The sequence below is a fragment of the Scophthalmus maximus genome, chromosome 17 (genome assembly GCF_022379125.1).
Source record: "Scophthalmus maximus strain ysfricsl-2021 chromosome 17, ASM2237912v1, whole genome shotgun sequence".
NCBI classification, from domain to species: Eukaryota; Metazoa; Chordata; class Actinopteri; order Pleuronectiformes; family Scophthalmidae; genus Scophthalmus; species Scophthalmus maximus.
Window position 1 is genome coordinate 6529643 of NC_061531.1, and position 19210 is coordinate 6548852.

At 40.5% G+C, this 19210-nt stretch overlaps 2 protein-coding genes across 2 annotated transcripts; both read right to left on the reverse strand.

Annotated features, from left to right (window-relative positions):
- polr3h (polymerase (RNA) III (DNA directed) polypeptide H) lies at nt 1-3763 on the reverse strand. Its single transcript, XM_035614943.2, has 6 exons — nt 3407-3763; nt 2262-2358; nt 1760-1846; nt 1537-1600; nt 1156-1390; nt 1-562 (listed from the first exon to the last, which is right to left on the reverse strand). The coding sequence occupies exons 1-6, from the start codon at nt 3515-3517 to the stop codon at nt 512-514; spliced, it is 645 nt and encodes a 214-aa protein (XP_035470836.2). The 5' UTR covers nt 3518-3763; the 3' UTR covers nt 1-511.
- A 620-nt stretch (nt 3764-4383) lies between these two features.
- Nucleotides 4384-17556, reverse strand: LOC118288459 (aconitate hydratase, mitochondrial-like). The gene is made up of 18 exons (XM_035614570.2): nt 17464-17556; nt 14985-15127; nt 14214-14472; nt 13694-13786; nt 13270-13428; nt 12998-13148; nt 12721-12825; nt 12526-12617; nt 11520-11625; nt 11075-11232; nt 10862-10935; nt 10248-10359; nt 9864-10046; nt 9564-9659; nt 8899-9090; nt 8599-8731; nt 7920-8041; nt 4384-7820 (listed from the first exon to the last, which is right to left on the reverse strand). Exons 1-18 carry the CDS (start codon nt 17497-17499, stop codon nt 7689-7691), a joined length of 2346 nt encoding a protein of 781 aa, XP_035470463.1. The 5' UTR covers nt 17500-17556; the 3' UTR covers nt 4384-7688.
- Nucleotides 17557-19210: the final 1654 nt, after the last annotated feature.

Genomic DNA, 19210 nt, shown 5'->3' on the forward strand with positions numbered 1-19210 from the left:
TGATGATGATAATACGTCCTTTTTTTTTTTACTGTGCGATTGAAGAGAAATACAAAATATTACATGGCTGTTAAATAAACTGAGGATGTTTGCACAAATACCATCTAAAATAAAAGGATAAGTTGAACAGTTAAAATGCAAATGCATTAGACATCTGACTAACAGGTCATTTTATATCAACCATATGTCACTGCCTTAGCACCTTTACAATATCTCATATCATAAAAGGTCCATCACATTCAAGACATAACATAATGTTTGAATAATTTGTGACTTGCTTCTTCTCCTCTGTGGATTTTTGGGGTCAAACTGTCATTGAAGCTGGTATTTCTGGGACAGTATTTACCAAACAATCAGTCTCAGAATAACTGGTTTGCTTGTACACCAACAGTATCCAGGTTAAGAGCAGCTCCACTTTGTCTCTTGACGGACAGGGTTCTGTGTCTACAGCTGAATGTCCCTCGTCTCTCCGATCAGTCCGTTCCCAGCGTCCTCTCCTGCCTCTGCAGCGCTAACTGTTCCACCACGACACTAGCCCCAGGCCCGGATCACAGATGGTCGCCTGAAACAACAGCACAGGGGGTCAGATGGGCAGGAAGTTATTTTTTGGGGGGGGGGATTTGTCCTCCTCTCAGGATTGTGTGTATATGCATGCATCGTGTTAGTTTTGTTGCATCTATAAGGGCGGAGCAACTTATACCTTCATTAATCTATTTGACCCCAGTATACGAGACAAGTCACAACAGTAAATGACACAGAATTTCCGCACAGAGACCAAAATCAGGATGACGGAATGGTCGGCAATTCTCAAACTAGCAGGCAAAATTAAGAGTTGCAGCACATTAAATAGAAGTGGCAGATCTGCCGTGGCTTAAGAAACCTGGAAAAACAAAACCACATTTCTCAGCTCATTTGGAGGTTTGCTGTGAGACAGAATCGATGGCCCATTATGATGCAGTCAGGGCACCCCTACAGAGTTGGATGAACTTTGGTGAGGTAATATGAAAACCTCAGCCGAGATTCAACCGACAAAGAGTGCGAGTCAGCTAAAATAACCACGGGCTTTCACAAATTTATCAAAAACATGGTTTAGCCGTTTTCATCTGCTCTCGTGGTGATGTAAACATGAGCTCTACACATGTGGTGTGTTCTTACAATCAGAGTGTAGGGCGACTCTTTCTTCTCCCCGCTCTCCTCTGCCGGAGGCGCCGTAGACTGTCCAGGTGGAGCTGGCGTGTCTGTTGCTGCGGCGGCCGGGCCCGTCGGCGACGTGTCCACGAAGACTTCCTCTGTCACCCGAAAACGGATCTCCTCTCCCTGGTCCATGTAGAGGTCGTGGGCCCCCTCGTCCGTCTCGTACTCCCAAAGCCAAACTTGCTCTGCTTCGTCACTGACGCCGCAGCTAAGGAAGGTTCGACAGCCCCGGAGCTGTTGCTACTTCAGCTACAGCCACAGTCTAACTCTACGTCGTAATTGATTTAATATTTGATACACAAAGGTTAAAAGAAAAAAAAATTGCACTTGAGGGCAGGATACAACTTTGCAGGCTGTTGAAGTGACTCTGGAGGAATGAGGATGTCGTCAAAGAAGCCCATCGTCACTGAAACAGAGAGATATAATGTCCAGTATTTACCTAAGTGCTACAGATGAATCATTAAAAAAATAGGAGTAAATGACAATAAGAATTATCATGAGTTGCAGATTCAAATTCTTATCTTAACTTGAGTGCTGAAAATGAATTTGTAAATAAACAAGTTACCGTGAACTCCCTCCTGACTGCAATACTTGATCTTGCCGACCAGGATCTCATCGAGGAACGGGTGAAAAACAACATACCTGAAATGAACTGACAGAAAGACAGAGGGAAGATGGGAATTAAATCTGCGGGTAAAAGCCAAACCAGTATCAGTCTCCTGACCTGTACGTGTGTTTTATCTGGGGATAAGGAAAAAGCAGCAATGTGTTCCATGTCTAAATCTTTCTGCCGTTCAGGAGTTTACTCTTACTCAAGGGCTGGAAAACCTTGGAGAAACCATGTGATACCAAATAATGAAAGATAAATATAATCCTCTGTCTCACTCTGATCCGACAGTGTTTTCTGGCAGGGTAAAGGTTCAATTTCTGCCTTTTTGGGTTGACAGACTCTGGTTAGTCCCATTACTAGTATTTTTCCTACAATTCATCAGCAAGAGTAACACAAAAACAGGAGCAATGAAAATTATTGAACTGACAAAAGTCTGTCATCATCACCATCCTCGTACCTTTGGTGTGTGAGGCTCCGTCTCCGGGGAAAATGTAGGAGTCATCCAGTTTAGTGACGTCGTACAGGCAGATGCAGAGGCCAACATTGTAGACCACCTGAGGCGATGAGAGAGGGTCACAGTTCAGAACTATTCCACAATTATCACACACAGAGGCAAAAATATAACTATTTCATTATTCTTACCTTTAAATAAAATGCTGTGCCTAAACACAAATCACATAAGAACGCCTCATATTTTCATTTTTTAATTCACCACTGCTGAATGTCATTGTGTGATGTTTTGGGGTTACAATCCATAAAAAAATGGAAAAGAAACGAAACTGATGCGGCTAATTACAATCAATATGTTCATCGCATACTTTTTAACAATTAACCTACAAATTAATTTATTAGTGGATCAAATCTCATTCAGCAAGCTGATAATGCAAAATCATACTCATGTGCTGCTTTACTCTGTTTCACATCATTGTAAAGTGAATATCTTTCATGTTTTGGACTGTTGGTCACCACAAGAAGACGCATGACGACATTAGTTTTGGGCATCACATTTTAAAGTTTCCATGATTAACTGAAAAAATACACATATATTCATAGTAAAAACAGGAGCCTCGCTGTCTCGTCTGAGTCCTCTGAGTCCGTCGTCCTGGGACCTTCTGCCCTGAGTCGCTCTCTTGTGTGTGTGCGTGTGTGGTCTCCTGTCTCTTCAGGTCTTCCTGGTAGATCCATATACGTTGTTCATGTTCAGTGGTTTGTCTGTAGTTATGTCAGTTATTCCTCCTCTGTTGCTCCGATATTGTTTTGCTTTTTTTATCTGTTCCTCTCTGAATGAAGGGTCTGATGATAGGGGCTGTCATGTCCTTTACAGATTGTCAATCCCGGTATGGTCAATTGATGACATACATATATAACATAATAAAAAAGGAGGTTGGTGGATCACTTGTCTTCATAAATGTTTACTACTGAATCTGCCTTGGTATCGTCACATTTCTTCTCATTGCCGCACGGCTCTTTGCAACACATACATTGAATGAATTACAAATGACTCGAACGCCTGTGGCTGTGTTATCAGTTCTCTGCTGCACTCGGGCCTGACTTCCTACAGAGCTGGTGATGAAGGTTTTCCTCTCTGGGGGTCAAACGCACCTTGTTGGCCAGTTTCTTGTTGAGCTCCTCGGCTATGGCCTCGTTCAGTTGTCTCTGGAAGTTCCACGGTGGGATCCTGACGGTGTCGACCATCTCCACCAACACGAACATGATGAGGACCGACTGCAGGTGTATGCACACGCGCCAACTGTGGTCCAACAACCGGCCTGACAACAGGACGAGCCGCTTATTTTTCACCGTCTCTCTCTTCTCTACAAACCACCGCAGCGGAGAGATGGAAAATAAACCAACTTTCGTCCACGACGCAGGAAACACTCCATAAAAACTGTATTAATCTGCAGACGAGTCTGAAGCTGCCATGTTGTCGCCATGTGATTGTTTACGACAGCGGGCTTTTACGACATGTCGCAAAACTTAAAGGTACAGTGCACGTTTAACGTCCCTTTGCCATAACGTGCAAATTTTTTCGACATGATTTTACCTAAAAAAATACAAATTTTTATCCATTTAATGATAAAAGCCACATATTGTCTGTAATACTAATACTAATACTGTTTTTTTACACCAACAACCCCTCTCGGTTGTTTTATGTGTATATATTATTGCTTAGATAATTGTAATTAACTATTATCTGTTTGTTTTTATTTATTTTTACTGCTTTTTGTATTTTTCTATGTATTATTTGGAATTGCATAGGTAAGATGTAGAACACAATTGTGCACTGAATCAATACATACACAGGTATTTAATATACATGTGCCAGTGGCTAGATGTACATACAGGTATGTTAATATTTCTCAGTTTGGTTACAGTTTTCAAAGTGCACGTGGACAGTGAGCGTGAATGAAAAAAAATTATGGATGAGCAGGGATAAATAGAGGACGTAATGAATATAAAAGAATATCAGCTCAGGAACTGAAGCCAATTCTTCATCAATAGCCAGAGGCCAGCAAATGTAATGTATGTCGACATCACAACATATTCTTGTCATCAAACAAAGTAAAACACAGCAACCATAGAATTTTATTTTTTATTAATTTACCATTTATAATGACATATATTTTCAATCTCGCAGGCAACAAAACTGCAGGCATTTTGAATCAGCTTCTTTTACAAAAATCAAGTGAAATGTTAAAACAGGAGTGTGAGGGAATCATCGGGGTGAAGTAACATCTGTTCATTTTACAGTTTTATATGCTGCATCAAATGCAGAATGATTAAGAATTGATTTTAACAAATTCAAACCAATCAGAAGATGCCTGACCAAAACAGAGTACTCTTGAGTGCAAAGTGACACAATGGGCATGCCACCGCACAATGACCAACACCATTTCATTTGTCAGTTCACAGTAGCGCTGTTAAAACTGAACCTGAGGCCTGAATAAGGGCTGAACCAGTGAACAAGGAAGATTCTTGCGTTACAGTAAAAGCAAACTGACTAATGCTCACAAGCAGCTGTAAGACATGCTGACAGAGGACAGATGTGGATCAGATCAGTAATTTTTGAAGATCCTGGTCAATTCTGCATGAAACAACACTCTGTACACAATCAAATTATTATGGAAATGGTGATACTTTTGACATGTCATCTGAAAATGTTTTTGTTTTTTTAACACAAAACCTGGGTTACCATTATTCCTTAACAATCTTATTTGGCATCTTTGGCATGTAAATACACTGATTAGGAGTGTGTAACCATCAACAATATGAGCTCAGTGAGGACGTTAAACAGGTTTTACGATGGTTCTCAAAGTGGTGGGCAGTTGAGTATATAAACAGCTAACTTTAGGAGCAGTCACATATGTCTTAAAGGTCCTTAAAGTCCTTTTCACCTTCAGAAAAATAACTATTAGTCCCTTTCCACTGTCAAAGCCCAGCGGCAACCAGCAGCTACAATCCAATATTTGTACAATCATTCAACCCACAATCCACGTCATCCGATCTGTGAAACCATTAGGTTTAACAGAGGGACTCTATAATATTATATACAGTATTTGTATATATATTTATATAAACAGAGGCAGCATACAGCATGTTACTTGCTCTCTTTCTCTTTGTTAGTAACGCTTCATTATGTACACAATCACATCCCTATACGAAGTGCAGCTATATATCACAAACTTAGTGACTTTTTAGTACATAAGGATTTACTTCAGGAACTTTATCTGCAACAGCAGATTAAAAAAGTGACAGAGTTAGACTTTCATGAGGACAACTAAACACTCAGGACCAGCGGCAATCTCACATAAATCATAGAAGCAACGACCTCAAATATCCCTAATCCCACAAAAAAATATAATCACACTTCAGTGGTGCATATTAGGTATACATAATGGAAAGACTCTGGTTTATATATAAGAATGAACACAAATCTATGTCTATCTGTCGTCTCAAAACTTATAATAATGAATGTCACTAGTTGTATTTCAGTTCCATAGACTAACACAAAACAGATGTACACTGAAGAGGAAAATTGGAAATGAGGGAAAAAACGACGAAGAGCGAAGCACATCTAAAAACGACATTGCTAACTCTACAAAGTGCTACAAAGTGTTCAGGCAACTGGACACTAGATTGTGCGTTAGTTTGAGTAAGAAGACTGCAGGCCTTCCCGTGCAGTGGAGGACCAAACCTCAACCTGGAAAAAAAAAGATTCACTGGGAACTGGGAATTAAAAAGAGAAAACCACGACAACATAACACAACGTCCACACAACGTCTGATGACCAACTGATTTGTGAAGCTCTACAGAAGATTGAATATCTACTACACAAGTGTGGAGGTTTCTCTGGACATGGCGTGACCGTGGTTGTATAGAAGCAGCTTTTATTACACAGTGGTTGCTTTTCTTTTATGCAATGGGCACTAAGGATTCCTCGTGTCTATACACCCGAATTTACATTAAAATCTTGCCCATGCATCTTTACCGTCTTGCAACAGAAACCTGATTACAGAGTATGTAACCAAACATCAGGTTGTGGTTTGGACAGCATGAGCCGGCCTGGTGAATACAATAAGAGAGGCAGCAGGAGCAAAGCGGGAGAGGCAAACACACAGACCGATGTTAACCTGATTAAAACAATCATGCGTCTAACACACACACACATACACACACACACACACACAAACACGAAAGACAAACAACAGATTGACAGAAAGAAAATGTCAAAGAATAGTGCGAACACAACAGCGGCACGTGCTCTGTTTTTTCGCCATAGTCAAAGAGAGATGGCCCTGAAGAAATGTTTTCACACAACGGGGGTGTTACATCAAGCAAAAAAGACTAAAGGGACAAGGAAGCGAGCATGAGAAGAGCATCAGGGGAGTTGCATGTTGGCTGATGGAAATGAGAAGCGCAACTAAGGCAGCATGAACACGAAAGACAGAGTGAAAGCAGGGTAAATAAGTGAGCCTGGTAATGTGTTCAACACTTTGGATTGATTCAACAATAACTGAGAAACACAATTATTGAATCGAAAAGCAATAAAATAACCTGAAGTTCATCACCATTAGGTCAGCAGGATGTACTTCAGGTGACAGGGCTGGAGACAATAAGGGAAATGTACATTTGAGTTAAACAACTCAGTTAGCTTATTGAGCTGTTTGGATGGTACCATATTTAAGAGGTGAGGAGTTAAATATATTAAAGTGTGAAGCTTTTAGCTGCTTAACCAACTTTTTGAATAATATACTGTGAGTCAGGTTAGTTAGATACGGTCATCATATATGTTTTACAGTACTGCCGGTAATGACGCTTTTTATGTTAATGTTTCAAACAAGACGGTTTCTGCAGAGTTATACTTGGAAACAACTTCCGCCTTTCAATGAAAAAGAGTAGTGATACCAATGTGTCAAAAGAAGGGGAAAGTACCACATTGTTCAATGGAGAAAAGATGAGCATGTGTGTATGAAGTGTTCACCTTAAAGCTAAATGAACAAATAAGCTTTCACAAATCTTATTTTAAATTGTGCTGCTTGAGTGAATGATGCGCACTGCTAATCTGTACAGTTGTGTGCACTTGTTTGAGAGCTTTATGTAAGTCTGCCTGTCGAATGGAATTTCTTTCACAGTAATTCTGTCTGTGCATGTATGTGTTTGTGTGTATGTCTGTGTGCGCTTTTCATCTGTACAGCGACCTCATGTATGTGTGTGGGGGTGTTTGTGTGTTCTTGACTGCAGCTGTCCCCAAATCGAGCCTGGTTACCATCTACTGTTAAAATTATCTCTCGCTCTTTGCAAAGCCCCTCTCTAGGCCCATGTTTCTCCCCTTCTCAACCCACTCAAAGGCCCCTTCAGGCCCCGTCTTCCTCCTCGCCAACGACTACATAAGCTCCTTCATCCTGTTGAGGGCGGAGCCGGCCTGGAACCACTCAATCTGTGTCTCATTGAAGGTGTGGTTTAGAGAGATGGACTCCTGGCTGCCATCGCAGTGCTTGATCACTGCTGTCAGGGGCTGGAGGGAGACACCGGAGGCAATCATGTGTCAATCATTTATCCAGTTTTCCTTTAACATAATGTGAGCAGAGGCTGGGCAGTGTAGAATATTGCTCACCTTGCCGGGGGCTAAGGATTTGAGGCCATTGATTGAAATCTTGTCATTGGGGCGAATTTTGTCATAGTCATGGGGGTCGGCAAAGGTCAGAGGAAGCAGGCCCTGCTTCTTCAGGTTAGTCTCTGTGAGGAAGAAGAGAGACATAAGGAAAAAGGAATACTGTATTTCTATCAGGTAACCAGAGACGGCTTCTGTCAGGACAGGATTACATCAGCTGCACACAAAAACAAGGTCAAAGAGAAGAATGCGTGTTATTGATTAAGACCCGTTCTCAACATGAATTAGCTGTTTCATTGACACAAACTCCAAAGTGATTTTGTGGGAAAAAAAGGAAGAGCAAATGATTGTGAAAGCTTTAGTCTGGACAGAATCATCTACCAATTCAACCGTTTACTGACAGTATATCCAACCTACTATATGCAAAAAAACCTGACATTAATGTGTTGTAATTATAATTTGGAGAATCTCTTTGATGGAGATTACATTCTGCCAGACAAAAAAACTTGCCAGACTAAAAGAGCATCATCATGCCAATTACATGTATCAACATACAGTTTCCTCTACATTTCATAAAGAAAATCACAAGCATCTTAAAATTGCACATGACTCCAGTGATGCCAGAATAGCTCTAGATACATGGATGTTGGCATGTTGGGATTTTTTTCTTTCTGAAACTTACCGTGGATTCTGGCAAAGCTCTTGACGATGATGGCGCGTCCTCCCAGGTGCCGTGGCTCCAGGGCAGCATGCTCCCTGCTGGAGCCTTCTCCATAGTTCTCGTCTCCAACCACAACCCAGTTCACTCCATTGGCCTGGATTAGAAAGATAAACAAAGAACAAGGAACATTTTTAACTGCTGTCAGAGTTCAGAATAGACAGATAAACAAAGTGCATAAGACAGTTACATAAGACAGAAACAAAAAAAAGTGCTGATTTGGGAATCTGGTTGTCAAAAGACACGATTCCCTGTCAAACTCACCTTGTAGTGGCGGGCCACATCCGGCACACCTCCGTACTCTCCTGTCAGTTGGTTCTTGACCTTGTTGACGGCATCGTTCTCAATGTTGACGGCACCGATCAGCAGATTGTTAGAAATGTTGTCCAGGTGACCACGGAATTTCAGCCAGGGCCCGGCAGCACTGATGTGGTCAGTGGTGCACTTTCCCTTCACCTACAGCAGCAGACGAAAAGAGGGGAGGATGAGTAGGAGAAGATGTAGAAGAAAGGGAAAGAATTTGTCATATTCTCTACCCTGTCTAATCTTTCCTACTGAAGCTGTAAATCAAAAAATATATATATATCATTAACAAAGAAAAAATCACTTAAACATCTGGGTGCTGTAGTTAAGAGTAAATATTAGTTAACCATAAATAAACAGCACATTTGTTGGGGACTAGTTTCAACTACACATTCATACACATTTGGTGTATTTTCAGATAATCTTTACTGCCCATGTTCATCTTAATGTAGGAACAACACAGAGCAATAATGTGGTTAAAGGATGTGTCATTGGGAAACAATGGAGATTTTAAGGCACAAAGAGATAAGCTTGTTTTCATATGATTTGTTGACAAAGTGATTGGCCCTCTCTTTGTTTCAGCTACTTGCTCATTAATCACAACTTCCCTTCCATTTCCTGCTCACCTTGATGAGGACCCTCATGTCCTCCAGGTCTTTTCTATGCCAACTGTCAAAGGGCTCCAGAAGCTGCAGACGGTTGCTGGAGGGGCTCACGTCCACCTGAACATCCAATCAGGGTGAGATATAAATGTTCTTCCAGGTATATTTGCAAAGGGTTGTCAGATAACTTCCAAATCAAACAGAATTTTATGTCACATTACACACTTGTGTATAACAAGCCTTTCTGTTAGTGGGCTGAAACAAAAATTGTTGTAGAGAGTTAATACTGTATCTTTAAAAAAAGAAAGAAGAAAAAAGAATCACCCTGACGGAGCTGCTCTCAGCTGGGGGGTGCTGGTAGGTGTCCTGGCCCGGGTCGAAGTCTCTGGAGGGGAGCTCGTCACCAGTGGGAGGTTCCAGCTTGAATTTCTCTCCATTAGGAGCGGTTAAAAAGTCAGTCTCTGGGTTGAAGTCGAGGGTCCCAGCGAGGGCCATAGCAGTGACAATCTACAATGAATAAACAATGAACAATTAGCCAACAGAAGCAGTAAAATGTGTTTAGATCTGTACGGGGAGGGGCAGAGGGTTTACATTACTGTTACACACCCACTGTGCTGTGTATGTGAGCTATTATAGTTCTGTGTTTTCATGCCCATTTAATCACTGAGCATGTACTTTGCTTGAAGTTCAATATGCAGCCCTTCTCACCTCAGGAGAAGTGACAAAAGCGTGAGTAGCTGGGTTAGCATCATTCCTGGCGGTGAAGTTCCTGTTGAAGGACGTGACGATAGTATTCTTCTCGCCTTTTTTCACGTCCTTCCTGAAGAAAAACAAAATGTGGCTCATGATAGACTCATATCTTTCATTTAACATCACTCAGAGAAATATTGCATTTGATGTATCTTTTGATGTGCACCAGTTTCAATGCACTTCAAATTTTTATTTTATTCAATTACTTATTGACCACCCAAAGCGATTTACAGTACAAGTCACAATTACCCACTGATTAACTTCTAGGAATCATGAACACTCACAGTGTGTTCTTTGGAAATCCAGCCATTAGTTTTCAACATTCCTTTTTCATTAACCGATGTTGGTAAAGAGGGAAGGGCATACTGATCGAAAAGTTTTGCCAGAGAAAAGGTCACCAAAGTTGTCAGAAATCATCATCTGGGGAATATTTCAACGAAATTTCTTGGCAGTGTGGCCAGTAGTTAACAAAATATTTTGCCCTGGGCCAAAGTGTTGGCAGAACAGACAAGGAACTGCCATGACGTTGCTGCTACTGAGGCAAAATGAGCCTTTACAGAAGAGGTGCATACCTGTCCCACTGTCCAATGCAGGGTCCACAAGCATTGGCGAGTACGATTCCGCCAACATCATTCAGGATCTTGGCCTAGAGAAGGAGCAACAAGACATTTTGTTGACATGATATCCTGCATATTTCAGGCAAGCAATAAAAATTTAAAAATGACAAGAACAAACTGTCCAAATGCTATGGTTCACTTAATAATCTTGGTGAAAGTCTGACTCACATAACCGTCCCTCTCGATAGTGGCACGGATCTGTTCAGAACCAGGGGTGACTGTGAACTGAGCCTTGCACTTCAGACCTTTATCCAGAGCCTGCTTAGCCAGAGAGGCCGCTCTGCCCATGTCCTCGTAACTGGAGTTGGTGCAGCTGCCAATCAGACCTGCAGGAGACAAGTTAGATGTTAGTAAGAGGAGAAAGAAAGAAAAATTGGACATCTTGATCATGATAATACTCCACGCATACTATCACTGAATGGAATTAAACTGTGTTCAGTACTCATTCTGGTAAGTCCACTCTATGACAGAGCTGTGATGTGATGTGATCATATCTGGTCAATCATACAGTTAGTGACAGAACATAGAAAGGAATATCACATTTCATTAGACAGAGCATTTCAAATATTGAAAACATGGTAATATGAAATATATCTGTCCCACAGATACTGACCAACTTTAACCTCCAGGGGCCAGCCGCTCTTCTTGGCTATGGCCCCGATCTCAGACACAGGGTGGGCCAGGTCAGGAGTGAAGGGTCCGTTGATGTGGGGCTTCAACTGTTAGAGGGGAAACAAGACAGACAATTTATTTTTTGTATGCCAAAAATATTGTTTTCTAAATTTGGAAACTTTTAAAAGTAGAACACTAACAAGCACTTATGCTGCCTCATGCACCATCATGATCATGCAGTACAGAATGAGACAAAGCGAGTAAGAGAATAAATGACAAGTGGGGAGGGGTGGTGTTTCACTTAAAATCACCTCAGTTGAGTCGGTGACACTAAATGTTATCTTTACATATTTGGTTTACTTCCCAGGTCATGTCTAAATAATTGTCTAAACGTAATAAACATATTTTAGCACAGAATCAATCAATAACATTAAACAATGCAATGGTTAATACTGATTTCCTGACTGATGTCAGTAACACAATGATAACATGGTAGGCCTCAGATCATGTATTATGATGTTAGGATGTACATTGCACATCCCTAATCCATACTACAGTACATTTTAGAGTGAATATGTAATGTACCAACACTACATGAACCAACAGTTAACTGCTTTAGCAGATAAACATGGTTAATGTTTCAGTATGTTGTTAATGGTTTATTCCTCCTTAATGCAATGGAAACAGGGGAAAACAATAAAATCATTTATGGGAGGTGGTGAGAAAGCCCAAGAAAGATCTTGGCAAGTGAAACTATTCATTTGTTTGCCATCTCTTTAGTGACAGTTTTACCATCACACATATTGTATAATTTCGAATGAATGTTTGTATGAAAATTAGAAGTTTGTTGATTATTCTGTCAGCTATCAGCTAAACCAGTATGGCAGTAAGTATGTAGTATACATGTATTACGTTGTAAATAATCTATGTGTAGTATGGATTTGGGACATAATGTATACATATAATAATGTTGTGCATTGCATTGTCAGGAAAGTGGTTTAACTCACCTCACTCAGGTTAATCTCAATGACCTGGTCGTATTCACAGCCCTTATCTGGGACCAAGTCGTCTTGGAACTGATCAGCCACAGAGGCGATCTCTGAGAGGAAAAGGAGAAGGAGACATGGAAGGGGCGAAGAAGTTAGAGGAAGGACACATTGAATAAAAACAAAGCACACAGAGACTTACAGTAAGTGACTGACCTCCACGGCCGGTTTTCTCCATGTATGTCCTCATGCGGTGGTTGTACGGGAAAACAGATGTGGTGGCCCCGATTTCAGCACCCATGTTACAGATGGTGGCCATTCCTCAAAATCACAGAGGCATTTTAACCTAAGTTAGTTATACTATTCTACAGTTAAAGAAATGTATTATCTAGTCAAGCAAGATATGGTTGTGTAAAATGTAAGTGCCATTTTTCTTAATATCCCAACGTAGACAAAGTCTTTCACCAACAGTTTAAGTGTATTTCATCCTCACCAGTGCAGGAGATTGAGTCAACTCCAGGACCGTGATACTCAACGATGGCTCCAGTGCCGCCCTTCACAGTCAGGATGCCAGCCACCTTCAGAATGACGTCCTTCGGAGATGTCCATCCAGAGAGGGCTCCCGTCAGCTTCACTCCGATCACCTCAAGGAGAAAAGCATAAAAGCTCTTAAACAGATGGACCAAACACAACTTGGTGGTAAAAAACAGGGCAGACACTTGAATGTTACTTGGATTCAAATAAATTTGCATCATAAGAACTCACTTTGGGACACTTGAGCTCCCAAGGGATTCCAGCCATGACATCCACGGCATCAGCTCCACCCACTCCAATACATATGGCACCCAGACCACCACCGTTGGGAGTGTGGGAGTCCGTGCCAATCAGCATCACTCCAGGATAGGCATAGTTCTCCAAGATGATCTGGCCGAAGAAAGGGATATTTCTCAGTCAGTCACACATTTTCCCCATGTAACTCAAATATTTTGGACTGCTAAATAAAAAGCACCAGACACGAGGTTTAATTGACTTCTCTGCCGCAAATACTTCATTCACTGCTGACTGTGTGCGATGGTGCAAGTTCACAAGAGGTCATTTAGGAATGGTTGTGAGATTATTCTCTCAGCACCGTGAGGTGTACAAGTCAGGAAATCCATCTATAGCATCGTTATAAATCAGTGTACTTCACCTGATGGATGATCCCTGAGCCTGGTTTCCAGAAGCCGACTCCATATTTGGCTGCAGCAGTTGCAAGGAAGTTGTACACCTCCTGGTTCACTTCCTGTGTCAAGAGTTATTAGGGAGGTGTTACAAATTCTGTTACGGTTATTTTCAAGTAATTATGAAAGAATAAATTTAGGTGCAGCACTTAATCCTGAATTCTGTTATTCGTCCTGACCTCGAGGCATGTGGTAAACCAGACGATTTTATCAAAAAACAATATGTGATACTGTTAGTACAAAATAAACTGCAATGTGCAACCGCAACATATAAGCAGAACTGAAAATAGAAATGTGCTTGTTTCACTGTTTGAGGTAACTGCAAAAACCCCAGAGGAGCCAGGGGACAAACTTCTGAAAGTGTAGTCTCTATAACTGCATCTTACCAACACATCAATGAGGTTGGTATCACATATACACTTTGCATTGTAATTTGCAACTAAAGACTGTACAATAGGATATATTTACTCTAAACATAATGCTCCTCACCTTAGCCCTCTGCAGGTCCTCAGGCCCTCCGATCTGAGCTTCGATTAGGTGATCACAGTGGATGGTTGAGGGAACAGCCACCTTTGGCAGACCGCTGCTGATGAACTGAAGCATTGCCATTTGAGCAGTAGCATCCTGCATTGCCACGCGGTCTGGACGCAGGCGCAGATATGTGCGGCCGCGGTCAATCTCCTGCCCCGCAGGATCGTCCAGGTGACCGTACACGATCTTCTCCGACAGAGTGAGAGGCCTGTTGAGCCTGTTGGGGTGGATTGGTGGAAAAAATTTGGAAAATATTGTTTTGTGCTTGTAAAATCAGATTAACAATGGTTTCCCTTGATTCTGCAATGTCAACTGACACAAGACTGGAATAATGCTACAGTTAACGTGGGACAATGCTAATGCTCAAAATGTAATATTTTGGCCCAGAAAGTCTAACTAACAGTAATGCTGTATATATTATATCTGACCCGTTCCAAAGAATCAAGAAAACCATGTGGGGGCTGACTGTTCCTTTAACAGTCAATGAGACCAAAAAAAGCCTTTTCCTATTCCTGGATTTCAGCACATGGTCAACTATGCAAGTGGGGAACAACATGTCATCCAAAGTTAGCTCCTGAGCCTTGTTGGCTCTGGCAAGTCAACACTTTAAATGCCACAAGATTTACTGTGCGGCTGTAATAAACACAAAACATTCCTCATGAGCCAAACTGTAATCAAAGGCTACGTGTATGTGCATGTGTACTTCTGAGAATGGCAACCGCTTCTGACCTCCTGCGTACAGTGGTGATGTTCTCGTGCATCCTCTCATAGTTAATGCTGGAGCCCGGTTCAAAGCGGCTCATGGACACCTTGGCTCTGGCGCTGAAGGCTGCAGAGACGTGAAATCGCCTCGCACCGGTTCCAAGGGCAAGCTACATGATACAATTCAGACAAATAACACAGAAAACAAAGTTTTATTGTTGCATTTGGGACCAGCACATACAGTTTAGAGTTACATGATAATGATAGAGGCAATTCATGAAAGAATGCAAACACACAATCAGGGATCAGAAGAGATGAGGCTAGTTAAAACCTAATCTTGCATTGGACATGTGGGACCAGTTAAAATGTGTCCACAGAAAGACTAAAGAAGAATCCTCCATTTTGGTCACAAAGTCCTGTGTAGATTGGCTAAATTTCTACGAGCTTAGTACCAGGCACAGACAAAGCATAAATTAATTTCAGTAAAAGTTAAACCCGTCTATTTCATGCCCCTGTGCTCCAGCTACGCCAGATGCAAAAATGCTCCACTGGACTTTTAAAAACACCAGAACTCTTTCATATGACCTTGTTTCAGCAAACACTGTTGGTAAAAAACGTTTTTACACTTCTGTTTTCCAATTTAAACTTTTTTAAAAAACATTTTTGGTGCTATATTGCTGTATTGTGGAGACTGTCTTTGACTGTCAGGATCTTGTTTAAAAAAATCATCCCAAACCTGTTACAACAATTCCAGACTGACAATTGTCTTTTTGTCGCCGCAATATAAATCCTGACAAAGACAGTAATTTAATAACTCTAGTGTACTTGTAGTTTGCTATGTTGTGTTTTAATATAGAACAAAACACATATATACTAATATTGCATTTGGATTCTGTCAGAAACCCAATATTTAACTTATTATTTGTACATTTAATCAGGAGGATACTGCTTTAAGTTGATTTCTTATGTCCAAGCCTTTATATGGCTGGATTTAAACATGTGATGCCAATAAATGATCCTATGTGATAGAAAAGGAAATCTTTAAACCACCTAAGTTCTCTTGCTTTATATCCATCCTTTAGCGTTGAAATTCAGTGAAAATCACTGTGTTCAAGGTAAACTGGGTGAAAGTTTATACAGCTCATATTTCAGGGGTTAGGCTCACCCACTGGACTGATATTGACAGGCCGACAGTCTGTCTCCTACACTGTTAATTATGTATGAGTACTAAAGGAACAGTGCCATCTGTAAAATCTGTATTCGAACCATTACAGCACCTTAGCACCTGCTTGCACTTACAATCTGCAAATTAATTGTTTGATTCAGATTCCATGAAAGATAAATATATCATGCATTTTGTAAACAAATGCGATTGTATGATAACCATTTGTGTTTACATTTGTGTCATGATATTATTTGTAATGTGTATTTCATCAAACAGTCAAATTAGTACTTCTGTGGGTTAAATAACGAGAATCTGTCTACTCATATAGGTGTTTTTGAATACATTCACTCATGGGCCTTGAAAGACAAGTCTTTAAAACTGCATTGTCGCAACACCGTAACACACCGACACACTGAGCACCATATTGTGTTTGTTCCAGTAACTTTGACAGTAAAAAGTGATCAATAAAGAACCTGTCTCTATGTATAGTTTAGTTTGTACATAATGTCAAGTCCATGCAATGAAAGCTCCAGGTATTTACCTCTAATGGAATAAACACAATATTTATTTTTATTTATTTTTAAAGTGAGACTTGGGAAAGAGACTATATGGCTTTTACTTCAGACAACTCATGTCCAGTAATATGTATTAGTGTCTGACCGCTATAAAGGGCAAATACTCCTCGCAATAAAAAATTGTGATTATGAGATGTGATGTTTATTAATGGTAATAATGGATGTAGGCATACTTTAACGAGTGATGGTTTGATCTTTAATGTGTATTCTGACACTCCAATGCTTTTATTTTGCACATAATTATATTCACTTAATAATAAAACAATAACCTGACAATGTATGTGAACATCCTTTAGTTATCAGATCTTACAGAGGTCCTGTTGCCTTTCAAAATGAACATGATTCGATATGACTGATTCACAAGCACCTGTGCATCAGTCCAATCAGAACTGTCATTAAGACAGCTCCATAACCTTGCAATCACCTTGCAAACATGAGGACGCTGATGTCTATTTGCGGACAACGTTCATCAGAAATACAGACGGAATGAGATCCTGTCAGTGAGAATAAGATGATTTAAAGTTGGTTGTCGTCGGGTCGGACGTGGGTTTTACCCGTTACAACGCGTCGCTGCGCGGAGTCAGACGGGGACACTGTGACCTGACGAATAGCGGCTCGGCGCGGACTCCGCGCTGCTTTTTAGCGGCCGTCGGTCAGCCATGAGCGGCAGCGTCTGTACCCCGCAACTGAAGACGCCGGTTGTCACAAATGTGCTCCAGAGCAGGAGATTCAACTACTCTGCAAAAGCAAAATAACGTTTTCTTACCCGCAGCTTAGCGACAGTCAAACAGTAAGACGCCATTTTGTTCACTGACAAAGATGAGTGTCGCCCGAATGTGACGTCACGGGTTAGGGATCCCCTTATTTTCATTATGGATGTGTTTTTTTTACCTTGTCTTAAAATACAACCAATGTTTTTGTATTTACCGTGTCTTATAATACGTCCATGGTTATTTTTCTGGTCTTATAGTACATCCATTATTTGCTTATTTACCATCCATCCATTACCTATACCGCTTTATCCATTAAGGGTCGCTGATCCAGCTGACATTTGGCAAGAGGTGAGAGGTTTTGTTTTTTTTCTCATATACAGGATTGTTTTTTCTGGTATTATGATACATTCACGGTTGTTTACCTTGTCTTATAACAAATCCATGTTGTTGTTGTCGTTGTTTTTAAATTTACCTTGTCTTAAAATATCCATAGTTATTTTCCTGGTTTGAAATCGTCAATGATTTTTTCCCCCCCTTGTCTTACAATACATCCATGGTTTCTTTTCTGAGCTTATAATACTTCAATGATATGTTTATTTACTGTGTCTTATAAAACATCCATTGTTGTTTAGCTTGACTGATGAAATATATAGGTTTGGTCTTATAATACATTTCAATTACCCTGCACCAGATACTACATTAAATGATGCAGCAGTGATAATAATCCAGTAATATTCCCTTCTAATATAATAACACAGATGCTGCACAATATGTTCTTACATATTTTTGTTAATACTTTTGTATCCCTGACAAGACTCTTCATACTGTAGCATTACTACTTCTCTCTGTAGTTCCACTGCTACACTTACAATATAAACATAATAAATTATATAATATTAAATGAAATATCATATATATAATGAATAAGTTCGTAATGTGTTTTTTTTCCAGTAACATTCTTTTTGGGCATTCAGCTCATTGGCATCAATAGTAAGTCCGCACAAAAAATTGTGAAAGTGGCCAATTGTTACAACTTTAATAATTTGCTGTTAAGTAAACTGTCTTTCATGGAAAAATTCAAAATAACATTTAGATAAGAAAAATATATATTCATAAATAAATGAATTCGTTTTATAGCATACTGCAATATGGAATAAAAATGTGAAAATACAGTAGTCTTTGCTCTAGTACATTAGGGCATCTTTGTACTGTTTGTTCCCGTGATGTGTCAAATTCAACCGCAGCTTGTTTTGAAAATATTCTCTACCTGAAACACATCACACCCTTCTTTAATAAATAAACTATGTCCCAGGTGAAAAAGGAAACAATCTATTTCAAGTGTCAATTCATATTTTTGTATGCCAGCAATGAATCTTTTAACGAAAAATGCTTTAATATTCCCATAAGACTAACATTTTGTTATTCTCAGTCACACACACACACACACGTACACGCACGTACACGCACAAGCACGCACACACACACACACACACACACGCACGCACACACACACGCACGCACACACACAAACAAACCACCATAAGAACATCATTTCCCACAAGCCTCCGGTGAAAGTCCAGTCTCTGTGGTTGGCTGAACGGACGCTGCAGCCCTATAAAGTGCGGGCCCACCCCCATCTCAGCCAATCGAGACTCTGTTGCTATCACTGCTTATATTTTTAGCAAATTGTTCAGCGCCGTTACAAACTACAAATACCCCTCCGCCAAATAAACTAGAGCCGGCGAGGTAAACTTGGACCAAAACCTCTTCATTGTGTGTGTTTTGGGCGTCGCTGAATGA

What these genes read in the sequence shown, in the direction of transcription:
- polr3h (XM_035614943.2), bottom strand. Translation starts at nt 3,517, where the DNA reads ATGTTCGTGTTGGTGGAGATGGTCGACACCGTCAGGATCCCACCGTGG. An exon ending in CTTCAACAGCCTGCAAAGTT is followed by an intron (nt 1,391 to 1,536) that starts GTATCCTGCCCT and finishes CTGCGGCGTCAG; the next exon opens with TGACGAAGCAGAGCAAGTTT. An exon ending in AGTCGCCCTACACTCTGATT is followed by an intron (nt 563 to 1,155) that starts GTAAGAACACAC and finishes CTGTTGTTTCAG; the next exon opens with GCGACCATCTGTGATCCGGG.
- LOC118288459 (XM_035614570.2), bottom strand. Translation starts at nt 17,499, where the DNA reads ATGGCGTCTTACTGTTTGACTGTCGCTAAGCTGCGG. An exon ending in GCCCCTGGAGGTTAAAGTTG is followed by an intron (nt 11,233 to 11,519) that starts GTCAGTATCTGT and finishes TGTCTCCTGCAG; the next exon opens with GTCTGATTGGCAGCTGCACC. An exon ending in AATCCTTAGCCCCCGGCAAG is followed by an intron (nt 7,821 to 7,919) that starts GTGAGCAATATT and finishes GTCTCCCTCCAG; the next exon opens with CCCCTGACAGCAGTGATCAA.